The 18385-nt window shown below is 41.1% G+C and overlaps 1 protein-coding gene across 2 annotated transcripts in view; it reads left to right on the forward strand.

Annotated features, from left to right (window-relative positions):
* Positions 1 to 13411, forward strand: part of sema5a (sema domain, seven thrombospondin repeats (type 1 and type 1-like), transmembrane domain (TM) and short cytoplasmic domain, (semaphorin) 5A) — a 162190-nt gene extending 148779 nt beyond the window's left edge. For both annotated transcript variants that reach the window (XM_084048370.1, XM_084048369.1), the window contains 5 exons: positions 2317 to 2487; positions 3816 to 3971; positions 5691 to 5735; positions 6370 to 6581; positions 11907 to 13411. In XM_084048370.1, coding sequence (XP_083904496.1) covers positions 2317 to 2487; positions 3816 to 3971; positions 5691 to 5735; positions 6370 to 6581; positions 11907 to 12026 — 704 coding nt within the window. In that variant the 3' untranslated portion in view covers positions 12027 to 13411. The remainder of the gene's footprint in view (positions 1 to 2316; positions 2488 to 3815; positions 3972 to 5690; positions 5736 to 6369; positions 6582 to 11906) is intronic.
* The last annotated feature ends 4974 nt before the right edge of the window (positions 13412 to 18385 follow it).

Here is an 18385-nt window from a genome sequence, read left to right on the forward strand (position 1 = left end):
ATGTTTCTTTAAAAAGTTTTTGCTTTGATATATATTGGATTCATGTACTGTATATGTATTTTCAGACATATTTAAATCATTGAAATAAATTTACAAAGTAAACTTTACTATCAAACAATACTTTTGCGGCCCCCCCCTGCAATGACCCTGAGGACCCCCTAGGGGTCATGGACCCCCTGTTGAATACCCATGCCTTAGATGCATTAATGCAGCCAAGTGTGCATGGAGAAAGGTGGTAGGAAAAAAAAAGGTGCTGTTCGTGCCATCCATCCATGCTTGGGGAAACAAATTAATCCGTGTATTTCTCCAGTCGGCGCTGAGATGGGCCGATTTGTCACGCGGGACTGGGAATCGACTGATGTGTCACTCTGTGATAGAGAAATTACACTGAGATGACGAAAAGCATGGGCCACTTCAATTACCTGCACAGCAGCACTGCCCTGGCTCTTTAGCCCATTCAATCCGGGAACGTATCTGTGTCATTTTTAGAAGTAAACCGGTGGCTTTAAAACATATATATATATATTTACATTTACACACATTTGCACACATTTAATAAAATAGCTGATCTACACTATGAGCGTGTAGATCTGCTATTTTTGAATAGCCAACGAAATCTTAAAATGACACAGATTCGTTCCCGGTCTTAATGGATTAACAGCCATTCTCAAATGGTTCTCGAAAAGAGAATTTCTCTCTATGCCACGATGAAGAGAAGGCTTTGCAGAGAGTGATTGCCCCAGAGGTGTTTTTACCTCTCCTACCAGGAAACCTGTGTCAAATATTGTATACACCTAGTTCTCTCTCTCTCTCTCTCTCTCTCTCTCTCTCTCTCTCTCTCTCTCTCTCTCTCTCTCTCTCTCTCTCTCTCTCTCTCTCTCTCTCTCTCTCTCTCTCTCTCTCTCTCTCTCTCTCTCTCTCTCTGTCTTTCTCTCTCCACATTTCCTTGCATAGTCTAAAGTATAGCACTCAATATGTATGTCGTGGCTTTCGGGCAGAAACCTTTATCTCCATTTTCTTTTTGCTTTTAGGGGGGAAACTAATGTCCTTCAGGAGTCATACAAGAGTGTCACACAAAAGTAGTGAAATTAGCAGATCTACAAGCTCACAGCTTGTAGAATCTATTTTGGAGCTATTTTGGAACATTTCTTTAAATTGAAATGAAAGTCTGTGTGTGTGTGTGTGTGTGTGTGTGTGTGTGTGTGTGTGTGTGTGTGTGTGTGTGTGTGTGTGTGTGTGTGTGTGTGTGTGTGTGTGTGTGTGTGTGTGTGTGTGTGTGTGCGTGCGTGCGTGCGTGCGTGCGTGCGTGCGTGCGTGCGTGCGTGCGCGCGCGTGCCTTTAATAATAACTGTGATGTTTGCTATTCGGCAGCTACAAGGACCGTGATGGTTCATTTACTTTCATTAATCAGAGTGGTTGTCAAGTGCCAGTGAAGAGGTTTACTATAGCAGCTGGATGAGGCAAAACTTGCTGTCACACACACTTAAAAATAGTCGCACTATATGCACAGACACACACACACACCCACACACACGCAGCGACACGAACACATGCTCAGATTTACACACTGAAATTGCTTCATTTTTCACTGTCATGCATCACTGTTCCATTAAATGTCTTGGAATACTTCCATTTCTTTACGTTAAGATAAAAGGGTCTTTTTCAAATGACCAAAATCCAACTTCCTTCAAAACAACGAAGCCGTGAAATTCTGCAAATATCCTCTGTTGACATACATTTAATACAGAAGCTAGGAAATAATATCACAAAATCTGACGACACAACATGTTCAAACACATATTACATCAGAACCGGGGAAATATGTTAATTTTGCCTCATTTGCATTGAAATCCACACTACACTACTGTGTACAAACATCTTCACGGACACTTTGTAATTAAATTAATTGTGTTAAATTAGAAAATAATTTAAGCAATAGGAAAAAAATGCTGCTAGGATTTTCTTTCCTCCGTTACATAACATGACACCATCTTGGATTTGGCAATAAATAATTAACTGTTGGCAATTTCACAGATTCATTCACATTCCTTGAGCCCTAAAACCTATAGGGTTAGACACCAAAACCACCTTTCTAAATCGAATAGTATTGGAGCCTATAGCCATTTTAAGCTCCATCTTGGACAGCATCTTGAAAATGACGCCTTTCCTGAAAAGTATATTTACTAGACGTTTTGTATGTTCTTAAGCATGAAAAGTGTGAGAAGTACTGATTCAGAAGGCATTTGTAGATTCGGCCTCAGGTATATTTCTTTCATACTGTATATTGACGCGTCTATATGGTTGCTTGTTGTTAAGTGGATGGGAGCTGGTCGTGCTGGTCCTCCTGGTCCAAGTGTTCGGTGACGTGCGGGGGAGGACATTACATGAGGACCCGGACCTGCAACAACCCACCTCCAGCCCACGGAGGAGACATCTGCCTGGGCCTGCACACTGAGGAGGCCCTGTGCAACACACAACCCTGTCCAGGTACACACGCACACACACACACACACACACACACACACACACACACACACACACACACACACACACACACACACACACACACACACACACACACACACGCACACACACACATGCGCGCCAATTGACCTTAACCCTATTGTAGAAAAATAGGAGCCTTAGGTAGTAGCCAAAAATAAGCACCTCGGAAATGGTCCTCGCAATATCTATTTTTCAAATTCTACTATACTTGTTGGGACATTTATCTACCTTACAATTGGGATCTACAGTCATGCGCCACGACGGTTGTCTGTGGCCAACACGACGGTTGTCTGTGGGCAACTTGCATCAGTGTTGCCACACTTGCGCGCCAGCAACAAGCAACCAGCTTCATCCAACAGCACCGCGCTGCGCACTGCGCATGCGTGGACGCACTTTCCCTAACCAATTACACGCCACTTCACGCTTACAACTCCTGGACATGGCAACCCCGCCAACCACGCCCCCCATCCAAATACTGTCTGTCTGTCTCTTTGAGAGGGTTGAACGCAGCGCGCGCCGTCTCGCTGGGCTGAGGGTGCTGCTTCTCAGTTTGCTTTCGTTTTCGGTTTGCGTCTGGAAACACTGTTGCTCTCGCTTTTGGTTTGCGTCTCCAAAACATCTACAGCCCACTTCACGAGAGCCTCGCGCCAGCGACTAGACGGAAGGGTCGCGTAGCGACCCGCACCTCTAGTAGTAATACAAGTATGCACACACACACACACACACACACACACACACAGACACACACACGTTTGTATTACTATACTTGTGAGGACATCAACGCTTTAGGACAGCCATTTTATGAATGTCATTTAGAAATATATATATTTTGCCATTTTTAACCGTAAGCCTAAAGCCGAAAAACAGCAGATCTACAAGCCCACAACGTGTCACGCTGCGACACGTTGTGAGCTTATAGATCGGCTGTTTTTCGGTGCATTACACTGACGCTCAACTAAGTATAAATCATGTTTAACTCTAATTCCAATCCCTAAACCTAACCTGCATGTTTTTCTAATTGAAAACGTATCTCTAAAAATGTTTTTTTAAACTATAAAACAACCATTGGTCTTGTGAGGACCAGGAAAATTGTCCTCACAATGTAGATTTCTTCAAATTCTACTATACTTGGTCCTCGCAAGTATAGTAATACAAACACACACACACACACACACACACACACACACACACACACACACACACACACACACACACACACACACACACACACACACACGCGTGCGCGCGCACACTTTGTAAATTCAGGTATCTACAGACTCTGGTTGATGTACTGTGTTTAACCCCTGCAGAGAGTTGGTCCAACTGGTCAGAGTGGTCCCAGTGTGACTCCACTGGTTCCCAGTTGCGTGTGCGTCACTGTGACGTCCTCTTCCCCACTGGAAACCAGTGTTCAGGGAACAGCACCGAGACCAGGCCCTGCCCACCGGACTCCAACTTCATACCAGGTGACCACGCACACACACACACACACACACACACACACACACACACACACACACACACACACACACACACACACACACACATGCAGGCGCACACATGAACTCACAAACACAGTCCCACAAGCTCACATTTTTTCTCTACCAAGTTTAAAAACATGCACGCACGTGCGCGCACACACACACACACACACACACACACACACACACACACACACACACGTGCAATCAATGTTGGCAAGCATAATCTTACAGTACATCTTACTGAACAATCCCCACCACAAGATCAAAGCGGTACCTCGTCATGTTTTCACAGCAGCATTTCATTCATCATGAACCGGGAGTCATTTCAGTCCATCCAGAATGTGCTTCAGCCTGTGCTTTAAGCATTTTCAGATGTCTTAGCGGAAAAACTGATGATATTCATCAGAAAATTCAATAAGGTTATAAACCGTGTCTCTGACTAAAAATCTAATGTTGCACCTTCCATTCAATTTCCTAAACACTTGCACAACAAAATTACATAGAAGGTCCTCCGACGGGGCACCTTCTTTACCAACCGATAATTGGTTTTCTGCACCTTTTGACTTACATTAGCATTGCTAGGAAATGCTATCAACGTCCTATATCTCCATAACAAAGCCTATAAATACTTCATTGCGTCGGTTAGACAGGCAAACTGTCAACAACCTCCACATCCAAACACAGCACATTACACACACACACACACACACACACACACAGCAACGCTCCTATAGTATTGATACCGCCCCAGACAAGCATCTCTCTGCCTTGACGGGCTGTAATGTGAGCCAGACCGCACCATTGATCTGTGATACACAGGGATCATTAGAGCAGCTCCACACTCTTAACAACGGTTGCTCACCCATGCCTTTCACATTGGATCAATCACGCTGTCGGGTGGAAACCTTGTACTGTATGTCCAAAACAGTTACTTTTCAGGAATAAAAAAAAAAGAACCTCTGTAGTTATTATTTAGGCACACGGTCTTGTTCCTATTTTTTTTGGTTCAATACAGTATTTAAATAAAACCCAGACATACTTAAAAACTTTCACTCTTTTTTTCTCCTCCAAAATAGCGAAAATAGTGGATCTGGTGGATCAGCAATTATTTCTACTTTTGCTCGCACGCACACACACTCTTAATAATATCTCAGATTTATATAACGCTTTTCTAAGTACCAGGCATTTATTATTAATTGATTATCCCTCATTTTTGGCAGGCTATGGCCCTGAATTGTCATCAAGACAACTGATACAAATGTTGTACTTCATTGAAGCTTAAAATCTTACCTTACTCAGGGTTGTAATAGTAGGCCGTGTAAGATATGAAAACCCCTTTATACGTTATCATCCATCAGGTTTAATGAGAAAGGTAGTCCATTAATGTTCATCAGCAATGTCTTGTACTTCATTTCCTTTAATGAGAGCTGATACTTCGGCCGCAATTAGCTCCTTGGGTTTTATGATAATCTGTTTCATATTGAGTAAAGCTTTCGTCTCACATTCAACCATACAATTCATCAAGCTAACATGCTTGTGTGTGTGTGTGTGTGTGTGTGTGTGTGTGTGTGTGTGTGTGTGTGTGTGTGTGTGTGTGTGTGTGTGTGTGTGTGTGTGTGTGTGTGTGTGTGTGTGTGTGTGTGTGTGTGTGTGTGTGTGAATGCTCCTTTCTCTTGTGTTTTTCCTTCTCTCTTTTCATAGAAGTCTCAATTGCTCGCTCCAGTCAGGAGGAGAGACGCTGTGGAGGTAATGTGTGTGTGTAATCTGTGTATGCGTGCCTGCATGTTTGACAGGAGAAAGGTTTGAGAGGAATTGAAGAGAATAAATGACAATTACAAAGAGACATTTCTCAATTATCACTTGTCTAACACTGTGCTAAACTCTCTGTTGCACCAGTATATGTGCTAAACATCTTCCATGAGGCAATTAATGTTCTTTTAAACTCAACAACCGGAACCGTACATCTGCACCATAAAGCAATGACTGAGCGATTGAATGAAAGTGTCTGCTATTGTTATTATTAACATAATGCTGTTTCAATTCAGAATTTCCATTGAGCATATTCCATTGAGCAATACCGGTTAATTTATGTCTGAAAGTGTACTTTTTCAGTGTGTACACGGATTTCACCGTGGACACAGTTTTAAAACCAACCTCTTCGCCAAAAATAGCCGATCTACAAGCTCACAATACTTCACAATACGTCTTTGTTTTACCTTGGGCGTTAACTATCTTCCTGGGATCATTGAAATGAATTCTATTCTATTCTATCCTGTTCTAACCTGTTCTATGATCTATTCTAATTGAATCTGTTCTATTCTAATGTTATTTTATCTAATATAATAATCTGTAACTGATATCTCTGTCTCCCTTCCCTCAGACTTCAACCTGTTCCACATGATCGCAGTTGGCCTGAGCAGCTCCATCCTGGGCTGCCTGGTGACACTGCTGGTCTACTCCTATTGCCAGCGGTACCAGCAGCAGTCCCACGATGCCACTGTCATCCACCCCATCTCTGCCGCGCCGCTCAACACCAGCATCACCAACCACATCAACAAACTGGACAAATACGACTCGGTGGAAGCCATCAAGGTCTGCGTTTGCTGTCTTTTTGTTGACGCATTCATTTAGTTTTCCGGGGGCGAACACTTCTGTGGGAAAATATCCAGGTGTTTTCCTGAGCTCGGCCAAAGCAGTTGTTTGTTTGTTGTGATGCTGCGAGCGAGGTGATAAATGGGTCTCACGCTCGCGCTCTCACAGTCTATGAAGCAATGCTTTGCCTTTCTCCTCTGTCTCTGCGGCGATTAAACAAGATTTCTCTGGTTTCTCTTATTGCATGGCTCCTACACTGTACTGTAGCACCACCTCTTCTTGTGCACGGACACTATGTAATATACGGACAGTTTGTGTGTACTACTTCTTTCTGTGTGTTCCTATACTCTGTGGCTTAGTCCCTGTTTGTCCGTAGTCTCATACACTGCTTTCTCATAACACACTAACTGATCAGTAATTGGTGTGTAGGCAGGTAGTCGGCTGTCAATTGTCAGATCGTTATGTTTATAGCGTCGTTTTTAGCATCTTTAGTGTCTTTAGCATTGCACATCCCTCTGTGCACAGTGATTCTTATGTCTTTGTGGATAGAATAGAAAGCCCAGAGGCGTTGACAGAAATCCAAATGTGGCCATAGACCAAACAACAGGCCCTTTATCCACAGTTTCAGTTGAGCCTTGGGTGCCAGGGAGTGCTATATGATTAGTGCTCATCCAAAGCCACACTGGGTTCCAGCTGGGCTTATTTCAGGGTTCCAGACAGCTCCCAACAGGGGATTTTTAACTGGTTTACACCTCCCGGAGTTCTGCCTGAGCCAAAACAGACTTACAAGAGTGAAGATGACAGTCACTGTTGATTCGTAACAGCAGTACAATGCAAAAGCTACCTGTGCATTGCCTAATTTGATTATTTAATTTTGTAATAATAATAATAATAATAATAATAACATCTATTTTCTAGTTTTTTGTTCTTAAATATTCTCTATTTATTATAACTCTTATGTGTTGAGCTTCCTGACTGTCAATGCAAACAGACTTTCTCACATGGCTCACCACAGAAGGATGATAGTCAACAAGTCAAGCAATAAACTGTTGAGTGAGTTAGACCTAGGTTTAAACCAGTTGGGGTGCAACAGTGAATTGAAGTAATTGATTTAATCAGTTGTATATATAATTCATCTAATTTTGTAAAATAATTGATTAATATTTGATCCCTATTGTCATATATTTTTTTTAAAGATCAAATACCCGATCACCCGAGTGCTTCTCGATTATATTTGATGAATCTAAAAAGTAATCGATAGAATAATTGCTAAGAAAGTACCGGTAATCGATATTTGCAGCCCTAAACCAGAGCTTTTTTCCAAGCTCTGTATTATACACAGCTCAACAAGTATTTTATTTGATTCAAATAAATGAAAATGTGAAATAAGCTGCCGACTGTAGCTCACCACACTACAATACAGTATACCTTTCAAAACAGACATGCCCCCGGAAAGAGAACGGATCACTTGGCTCAGCTGTACCTTCTCAAAAGGCAATTTCATCGCAATTGCCGAAACATTAAAAAAAAATCTCTGATCTGTCATGAATTCAGCCGTTGAGCATAAAACAGTTTTCAGATGCAGATCGAGGCAGATATGATCATTGACATAGCGGGCAAAATAATCCATCCAATTTAGCAAATTCACATTCTGGCTCCATCCTCGCTGTGCTAAATGGTTTCCGATGTTGAAATGAACGACATAACCATTCAAAACAACTCCATAATATCATTGGGGAGTTAATGACAATGAAATATGAACAGCTGGCACCATATTTCAGGATGAGATTGTTACTGTAGGTCAAATCGTGATGATAGAGGTGCATTTAATGCATGCACGTCTCATAGCGGGCAGATATTATTGGCCTTCCTAGCCAATTTGGATGCCTCCCAGCTGCAGAATAATATGAGTTGATGATGATGATCACAAAGTCTAAGTAAAATAAGCCACCATTTTGGCTCTAGTCGTACGGTTGCATACAGTAACAGGGCTTCTAGGTCACAGCGTATTGACATAACCACTGAAACCTTATATACTTCATTGACAGGAGTCCCCCAGGGGTCTTTACTAGGCCCCCAACTTTTTCCCTAGATCGACGAAAACAGTCGATCTACAATTGCGTCGCGAGCTTGTAGGTCAACTATTTTCACTGAATGTTCTCCCCCCCTAGAATATAGGGACGCTAAGGTTCATGTGTGGCTAAGGCTAAAGGGATAGTTCACACCCAAAATGACTTTTTTTCTATCGATTAGTCACCCCATGGAGACTTGAATTCATGGATATCTTTTAGTTTTTGTCGCATTCCAAAGCCATTTCATGACCGGCAGTGATTCCGGTAGGAGACACACTACCGGAACCGCTGCCTACCGGTCCGCTGGTCATCAAATTATTGACTTAAACCAAAAAAAATCCATGAATTGAAGTCTCCATGGGGTGACTAATCGATAGGAAAAAAGTACTTTTTGGGTGAACTACCCCTTTAATTCATCCGTTGTATACATTGGTCAGAAATATCGGCTCCTTTGAGGATGACTGTTGCCCGTTCCTCTCCTCCTTGCAGCCAGATGTGTCGGTCCTCTTGCCTCTGGACGACCCCGGCATGCGCCAGCCTCTCTCCGCTAACATGGGGGTGTCCGTGCGTGGCCTGGAGATTTTCTACTAACCACTGACCTCTGACTTCTACAACATCCCGCCTCTTGACCCCCCCAACAGCCTCTCGATCCCACTGCAGTACACTCCCTCCTCCTCCTCCTCCTCCTCCTCCTCTTCCTCCCCAACGCGCCCCTCCCACCTCCTGTGGCACTTCCAGTGTGTGGCAGGTGGGGAGCACAGACTGTAGTTTCTCTTTATCTACTCGGAATATCCCGCATCCCTCCATCCCTCCATCCTTTAGGACTCCCCCCACCCCCACCCCTTTAGGCCAGTGGTTCTCAACCTGTGGGCCAGGGACCACTGGTGGGTCGTGAGGATATTGCAAGTGGACCCCCAAATAATTGGCAAAACGCTCAAGAATTTAATGATAATATAACATTAATATATATATATTTTTAATCTTTAATTAATACTAAAAGATGTCATGGTATTTTTTCTTTAAAACCTTGTAAAATGAGTTTTAATTGTGATACAGATAAATAGGATCTTGAAGTATACTATGTTAGTTCCATTGATCCAAGCCGGAAAACGCAATTTAAACTAAACATGCTCAGAAAATCCACACGGCCAACCCGTCTGACCAGTTAACACGGCGTTAAGTGTTAAGTGGTCAAATGGGTGGGCCCGCGGACGCTTTCGAGAGTTTCAAGTGGGCCCTGATCCAGAAAAAAAGGTTGGGAACCCCTGCTTTATAGGCTTGCGAGAAGGCAGTGTATTCTTCTCATCTCTTTCTCACAACAACAAGGTTTCCATTTGCACGTGCTTTGTTGATTTTCTTTTTGCTCTTTGGTTCGTCCTTGTGCGTTTCACCTTCTTGGTGTTTGTTGTTGTTGTTGTTGTTCTTTTTTACATTTAAGCGCTGAGAATGAAAGTTCATTGTGAGTTTTTCCTTTTTTTTAATATGCTCCTCTCTGTGATATCTCTTATCCGTAACGTCGCCCCGCTGTTAAGGCGGATTTTGTTTACCGCGCCGAACAATCACTCTTCAGCCAATTAAAGTGGCTGTTAACCCATTTAATCCGGGAACACATCTGTGTCATTTTAGACTTTTTAGCTATAACCGTAATTGTATACTTTGGCTATTCAAAAATAGCAGATATACAAGCTCATAGCCACGCTATGAGCTTGTAGATCTGCTAATTTATTTTATCGTGAAAATGTATCGTGCAAATCTTTGAATATATAGAGATTTTTGGAAACAACATTTTTATCTCAAATCTTTGCTTCTGGGGGTCCCTGGAACAAATTATTTTGAGATGGGGGTCGGCGGCCAAATACACATCATTTTGTGTAATGATGTGTATTTGGCAGAAGCAAAGATGAGCGCTATGAGCTTGTATATCTGCTATTTACACAGATGCGTTCCCGGATTGAATGAGTTAAGGCTAGGAGATAAAGGAGATGGTGCAAAAAGGCATCTTAGCACAGCTGTTTAAATGCATCTAAATAAGGGGCCACCTGCAGAGCTACAAAAGCACTTCAAGGCTGCCTTTTAGAGCAGTGTTGATCACAATTCCCTTTGTTTGCAAATCACATAATGGTTTAGAAATAGAATATATATTCTTTAAGTTTTGTTTCTTCTTTGTCCAGCGCACACATTTCCTATCAATGTCAGTGGGAACCATCTATCAACTGCAAATCATCGCTGTCGGGCAGAAACCTTGTATCTCCATGTTTTATCTTTTTAATGCTTATTCCACATATGAATGCCCTATTTTATACTCTTTGTCATATGAAAGTATCGCGCAAAAAGTAGTGAAAATAGCCGACCTCCAAGCTGTTGTATTTTCGCTATTTATTTATTTATTTTCTTAGATTTGTAAAGATTTTATGACATGCCCACATCAGGGATGTCAGGTTTAAGGTGGTTAAGTGTGTCTGTGGGTATTGTGTGTATGTCATCTGGGGACCCCACCCAGAATCATGTGGGGACCCCAACCCACAGGTTGCGAACCACTGGACTAAATAATCTATACATTGCAACACTTTTTTTTTTATTGTTTTACCTTTACTGAAAAGTAACTGTTTTGGACATACAGTACAAGGTTTCCACCTAACAGCAAGGAAATGCAGTATCATCAAGTATTGAATTATGCCTCCTCCCCCAAGGGATTCGCTGCACATAGACCGGATGCTCGCATCCATTTTCCAAATTGCTGATGTCGTATCAAGCAGTGCATCAGGACCTCTTTCTATGTTCACGACATCATATAGGAACCTAGAGCTGCCCCCATGGCTCGTTCTTATTGTTTAATAGACCAGAATTACTCTCTATTGATTGATTTTATGGCTTATTGTGTCCTCGAGGGCCAACAATCCGAGAGCCATAAAAGCTGCTGATGCTACGTATTAGAGATGACAGAGGTGAGCGTATAGGCGCTCATCGAAATTATTTTCGCCCTGTAGTGCGTTATCATTTTCTCAGCCTGTTCACTAACGCTTTGACCTTGCTCTGTGAAATGTATGTTTTGCTCATGGAGCCTGGCCTCCAATTGATTTGTGTTGCTGTCGCTCCAAAAAAGATCAAAAGGCTTTTTTTCCCCCTGTTAGATGGATTTGTTTTACCTTGCCATCTGGGCTGAATAATCACTTTATCCCTGTCTAACAAAGAAGTCGAGACTGATTGCTCTCTCTTTCTCTTTTCCCTACCCACCCATCTCTTCCGTCCACAGGCCTTCAACAAGAACAATTTGATTCTGGAGGAACGAAATAAGTACTTCAACCCTCAGCTTGCTGGGAAGACATATACCAACGCATACTTCACTGATCTCAACTCCTATGATGACTATTAATGCTTGATTGGGCGATTCAACCCCATGCCCGATTGTGGACAACAGCCCTACCACCCATTTCGACTATGTTCTATTTTTCCCTTTGTGGTTTGTAATGAAATTTGTGACATCTTTCGCGGGACTCACAAACCCATTCTGAGACAGCATTGGCAGCTTGTAAATGTAATAAAACTACAGACGCAACGTGTTGCCAAGAGAGGGAAATGTCCACTTTCTCTCAGGTGCCTTGTGGCACGCTCTGAAACAGATCATCTCGACTGAACAAGAAAAGGACAACTGGATTAAAATTTTCGCGAAGAAGATAAAATCTAAATTAAAAGACGGGGGGAAAAAACTATGACTTTTCAACAAAAAGACAGAGAACTCAAAAAGATTGTGGAAGTCGATTGGGTCCTTTTTAATCTTTGATTGTGACGCCTCTAAAAACACACCTGTGTTTGTTACTGTATCAAGGGGGATAACCACAAAACTGCTTTGCATGACTTCATCAGACATGTTTACTCTATCGTTCTGTTTGTTTTGCATGGCTGATCGCATTCCAGGTGTTTGAGGGCCTTTGCAAGCAGATTTTGATGGTCTTTGATTCAGGACTGGTTTTTCTTCTATTGTGTCCAGCCAGAGGCCACGATCAGAGATTCCTTCATGATCTAGCATCCACCTGTGCAGTGCTCCGAAAATTGGGTCAACATTCACTACTACCAGTCCTTAGAATCAGGTTATTGTACATATTTGAAGTTTGTGGTCTGATTTGTTTTTTTTTTTGTTTTTTTTTGTTTTTGTTTCTTTTCCTGTTATGGACTCTTGCGAAGTCTTCAGCAGCTAACAGTGGTTGAACTATCAGTGTAAAACCTTCTGGCTTTTGTTGTTCTTGTACAGTAACTTCAGTTTGAAGCTACATCTCTGTAGTTTTTATAAATACATTTACTCAATGTCTTGAAATGGTTAAAGAACAAAAAAAAAGTTATCTTTTGAAAAGAAACGGTTTATGTACTTTCTGAAAAGAAAAAAGTGATCAGGAATATTCTGTATATCCTGCATCAAGTTCAGTTTTTGCCAGCGTACTTTTTTATATTTTTTTGTAAAAAAAAAACAAATTCAATTTGATAGTGTCTGTTATTATTACTTTGGCTGCTGAGTTGAACATGTATTTTCGAGCAAAGTATTGTGATGGCATTTACTGTGCAGATGGAGCATAATTGAGCAAAGTCCTCTCCTCCCTCACCCACAAGTGTAGACAAGTTTCATCAAGCTGAGATACAGTAGCTCTGTTTTCAAGTGTACATCCATATCCAAATATTTGGTTGTTCAATGTTTCAGTTGTAACTAACGTTTTTTTTTTTACATGTTTGCTTGTGTTATTGTGCATAAATTAAAAACCGCTTCGTATACAACAGACTTGTCAGTATACATTATAGGTGCTATTGTTATGCTTAGTATATTTTTCCTTTTTTGCAATCTCTCATTTGCAAAAGTAGGCTTTTTGTCTGCCTGATCCGAAACAGCTGCAACTTCAACAGTTGTTTTCCATAGTGGCTCTGTTTCAAGCTCAACACACATTACCAGATGTATTGACATGCTTTAGTAGGCATTGTCCCTTGGTTTTGCTGGCATTGTATGTTGGACAAAGCAAGCATGGGGCCTGCGCAGCAAAATCCTGAGTGTCCAGTTTTTCATTCTCAGTTAAATTAACACTCAGGATTTTTGCTATGTACAGCATTGTGTTAAAGAGTGAAGCACTGAAAAAAATATAACATAACAAAAACTCAGGACCATTTTATAAATCACTCATTGCCGTGGTACAGTAAATGACCCCTGTCTTTAACAAATGGTAAAGTACTGTCAAAATCTTACTAAAAATTATAATAATAAAACGCTGATCTACAGTACAAGCTCACAACACATCACAATGCAATGTATTGTGGGCTTGTAGATCCACTATTTTTGGTATTTGGTGTACATTGAACTATAGAGTGGTTAAAGAGTCAGCAACAGTCCACAGTGAGTTGGAAAGCATTATTGAATCTGAATCCAGTATTAAATGCTCTTATTGAATCCAAATCCTCTTGAATCCTGTATCAAATCTTGAGCACACAAGCTCTTTCTGCCAAGCACAGTGTTGTGGATGAACTGGCTGTGCTCACACTGGCAGGCTGAAGGAGGGACCTTCTAAACTTATAATTGACAGCATGCAGAGGACAGAGTGCAAACCATGAAGGTTCAGTGTGTTCAGCAGCACTTGACAGGAGATGTTCAGGTTGTGTTTTCAAGCCTCATAACTCCAAAGTACAGAGTGAAAACCTGTTAAAGGCACAGCTGCAGGTGAGTTAAGGACATGGTTAACTGGTTGGTAATCTTAATATTAAAGTACATTTTGAAAGCCAACATACTGAGAACAAAAGTAGAGTCTCAAGGTACTCAAGGTGCATTTTACAATAGAGGCGAAAATATTTTTTGTGTCATTTTGGTGGCTGGGACAAAATTGTTCGTTCGCATGTTCACCTATTTGAGTATGCTGTCAATTACTGTACACATTCAATGGAAACAGTATTATTCTAATAAAGTTTTAATCTAGCAATTGTAGGTGTGAAAATAAGACGCATTGAGCTACTCAATAGTACGGAAGCTATTGCTGCCCTGCCAGGAAAAATGTATTATGGTTTCACATTATAACATGGGTTTCACATTATAACATGTATTTATTTTGTGTTATAATGTATTAAATGTCCATTGCCATTGACAAAGCATTGGGTGCTTAAGTTAAATATCTCAAAAACTACAAAACATTTTAAAGTAAAAAGTTCAAGCATTTGTGTCCACAGTAAGATGAATTGTAATATAGTTTCTAGGTGAAAGTGTTTTTTTGGAGCTGGGTTTTCACTCAGTATTTGTACCATAACCAGCTGACCTGAATAACTTATACAGCCTACTGTGGTGGGTTGTGGTACTAGGCCTGTCACAATTATTACATAATCGTCAATTTTTTTTTAGATTATAGATTTAACCAAAGAAAAGTATACTATATACGCGTCAATACTGATGCGTGTAGATCTGATATTTTTGACAAGTGACACCGTTGTATGACAAAGTATGAATCAAGCTTCAGCGTACGAGTGTTCAGAAATCTGATTAGAATTTCAACTCATTTCAAACCAATTCCAAGTGCCTTTATTTGGGGCGAATGACCATCACGTTCATGGAATGTCAATGTACAATATTTCTTATGTCTGAATAGCTCTGTCGGAAGAGCTCTTGACTCTGAACCACAAGGTCATGTGATCGAATCCTGGAAATGGAAAATCAGCATGTGAGCAATCTGTCTCCCTGGGGTCTAGTGCTGTAACAGGCATAGACGCCTGTGTTCTTGGCTGTTGCTAACAATAAGCTCACTTGTAAAGTGCATGAGCTAAATTCCTTTAATTCATTTGGGGGAATGACCCATCACGTTCATCTAATGTCAATGTACAAAGCTTAGTGTGATTGGGTATAGCTCAGTTGGAAGAGCTCTTGACTTCAGACCACAAGGCCATGGGATTGAGTCCCAGCACAGGTTTCTGAGCAATCTGGCTCCCACGGGATTAGTAACTTTTTTCACCTTTAAATGGCCATTGCCATTGACAATGCATTGGGCGCTTAAAGTTAAATATTTAAAAAACGACAAATTATTTCAAAGTAAAAATCTCAAGCATACATGTCCACAGTAAGGTGGAATTTTTCAATTGTGAATCAAGTTTATAGGCTAAAGTATGAAGGAACAGCGAGGTTCACCTTTAAATGTCCATTGCCATTGACAATGCATTGGGCGCTTAAAGTTAAATATCTCAAAAACTACAAAACATTTTAAAGTAAAGAGTTCAAGCATTTGTGTCCACACTAAGATGAATTATAAAAAGTGTGAATGGAGTTTCTAGGTGAAAGTGTTTTTTTGAGGTGCCAAAACCTGTCATCAACGTCCATTATAAATTTCTGAACTTTTAAAGGAGTATATTTATAAAACATTTCATATATTCATGTTAAGGCAAACATGTCCACAGTAAGATGAACATTTTAAAGTTTGAATGGGGTTTCAATAATTCGTAGTTTTTTAAATATTTAACTTTAAGCGCCCAATGCATTGTCAATGGCAATGGACATTTAAAGTAAAAAGTGGGTCTTGAGTCCCAAGACTCAAGACCCAAAAGAGTCTTGAGTCAAGACAGAGGCTCCCGCGGAGACATCAAATTTCTCTTTTGGGCCTTGAGTCCCAAGACTCCACTATTTGAGATTAAAAACAGGTTCTATACACCCATATTGTTAAATGTAGGGCCTACATTTAACAATATGGGTGTATAGAACCTGTTTTTAATCTCAAATAGTGTCGTTTTGTGGTGTCTTATCCTTTGATAACACTCAGGCAGGGTGTGGTGTTTGGGTTAAATTCTTACCCTCTGGTAACATTCTGGCAGGGTGTGGTGTTATATAGGGTGGTGTCAGGGTATATTCTTGTGGTGCTAGGGTTAAATTCTTACCCTCTGGTAGCATTCAACCAGGATGTGCATGGTCTATAGAAGGTGGAGTTCCCTGCATCAGGATCCTGATCCACTCCCTCAACAATGGATCCACACTGAGGTCAAACACAAAGGTCATACAGTAGGTCACAAACCGATACACACAGTGATATTTACAATCCATTCATTTCACTGTTGCTCTTTTACAACAGTAGAATAATGATCAGATCCTGACCTACAGCCATAGACAGAGCAGCCAGAGCGGTCACACTGGGGCCTGTGGGGTGGTGGGGATTGATTGATTGAATATTGTATTAGGCAAAAAAAAAAGTAAAACAGCACAGTTACATTTAAAATGCTTTGTCTAACAGGTCCGTTCATAAAAGTCCTTGCGGACTTGTTTCCAATGAGGGCCTTGGTATTCAATTCATATACGGTACATATATAGTGGCACCACAGTTCGAATATCATTACCAAAAAAAAAAAGGAAGATTATTATAGTTTAGCGCCCAACTGTGGTATGTTGGGTCAACTACAGCCCTTTGTGGGTGATTCAGATTGCACCTCTAATGTACAACTGTGTTCAAAGAAGTTAACAACTAACATTAATCCATTACGACCAGGAACACATCTGTGTAACCACTTTAACCATTATTTTATACTTTGGATATTCAAAAATATTTGTGAATAATCGTGAAATTTGTGCACATTTTTGAATGTATATATATATATTTTTTAAAGCGAACATTTTAACTCAAATCTTTGCTTCGGGGGGGGGGGGGGGGGGGGTCTGTGGAACAACGTATTTTGAGATGGGGGGGACCTTGACATGAAAGGGTTTCATGTGAACATACGTTTCACTGTTAGGATTTAGAAGACATTAGTCGAATCCCCCAGAAGCAAATATTTGAGTTACAAATGTTCCCCTTAGAAAATATATACATATACAAAGATTTGCACACATTTTCATGATTTAAAAAAAAATAGCAGATTACAAGCTCATAGCGCGGCACTCGGTGCCGCTCTATGAGCTTGTATATCTGCTATTTTTGAATAGCCAAAGAAATCTTAAAATGACACAGATGTGTTCCCGGTCTAAAAGGGTTAAGTGTGCACGCGCGCGCGCACACACACACACACACACACACACACACACACACACACACACACACACACACACACACACACACACACACACACACACACACACACACACACACACACACACACACACACACACACACACACACACACACACACACACACACACACACACACACATTGAAAAGACAAGACATCCACTGTGAGATGTCAGCCAGACATGCAGCGAGGCTCTTCAACCTGAGTGGCAGAGGGTGGAGAGAGAAACAGAGTGTTTACAACTGTTACAATCAACCAATAGTAAGGAGAATAAGGATCAGATCCTAGATCAGTGACTATCATGATCATGAAATTCCACTTGACCATTAATTGTCTTACAAATAATTGAGATTAACAATTGTATTGTCTTTTTTTCTGTGAACATTGGAATGTATAAATTACATTTACTAGACCATACCCGGTCGGCGCAGCGCATCCGTGGGGGGATATGCGCACATGATCTGGCAACCCGGGAGGCAGTTCGTCCCATAGCTGGGCAGGCCCGTAACCATGGCGACATTGTTTGACACATAAACGCTAATACCAAGCTGAGATTTGATGAAATTGAAAAACGGGCTTCACAGTTGCGTTCAGATGGTAATGGTCAATGGCTGTGTGCAAAATCAGAGCAATTGCTCCAGCCACTGAGGAGAACCGGGTAGCTTCACCTACTCACTCACTCACTCACCACTACAAACGGACGGACAGAGGTTACTAGAATTATAGTAGGATGTT

The sequence above is a fragment of the Gymnoscopelus microlampas genome (assembly GCF_963454915.1).
Source record: "Gymnoscopelus microlampas genome assembly, chromosome: 22".
In the NCBI taxonomy this organism is placed as follows: Eukaryota; Metazoa; Chordata; class Actinopteri; order Myctophiformes; family Myctophidae; genus Gymnoscopelus; species Gymnoscopelus microlampas.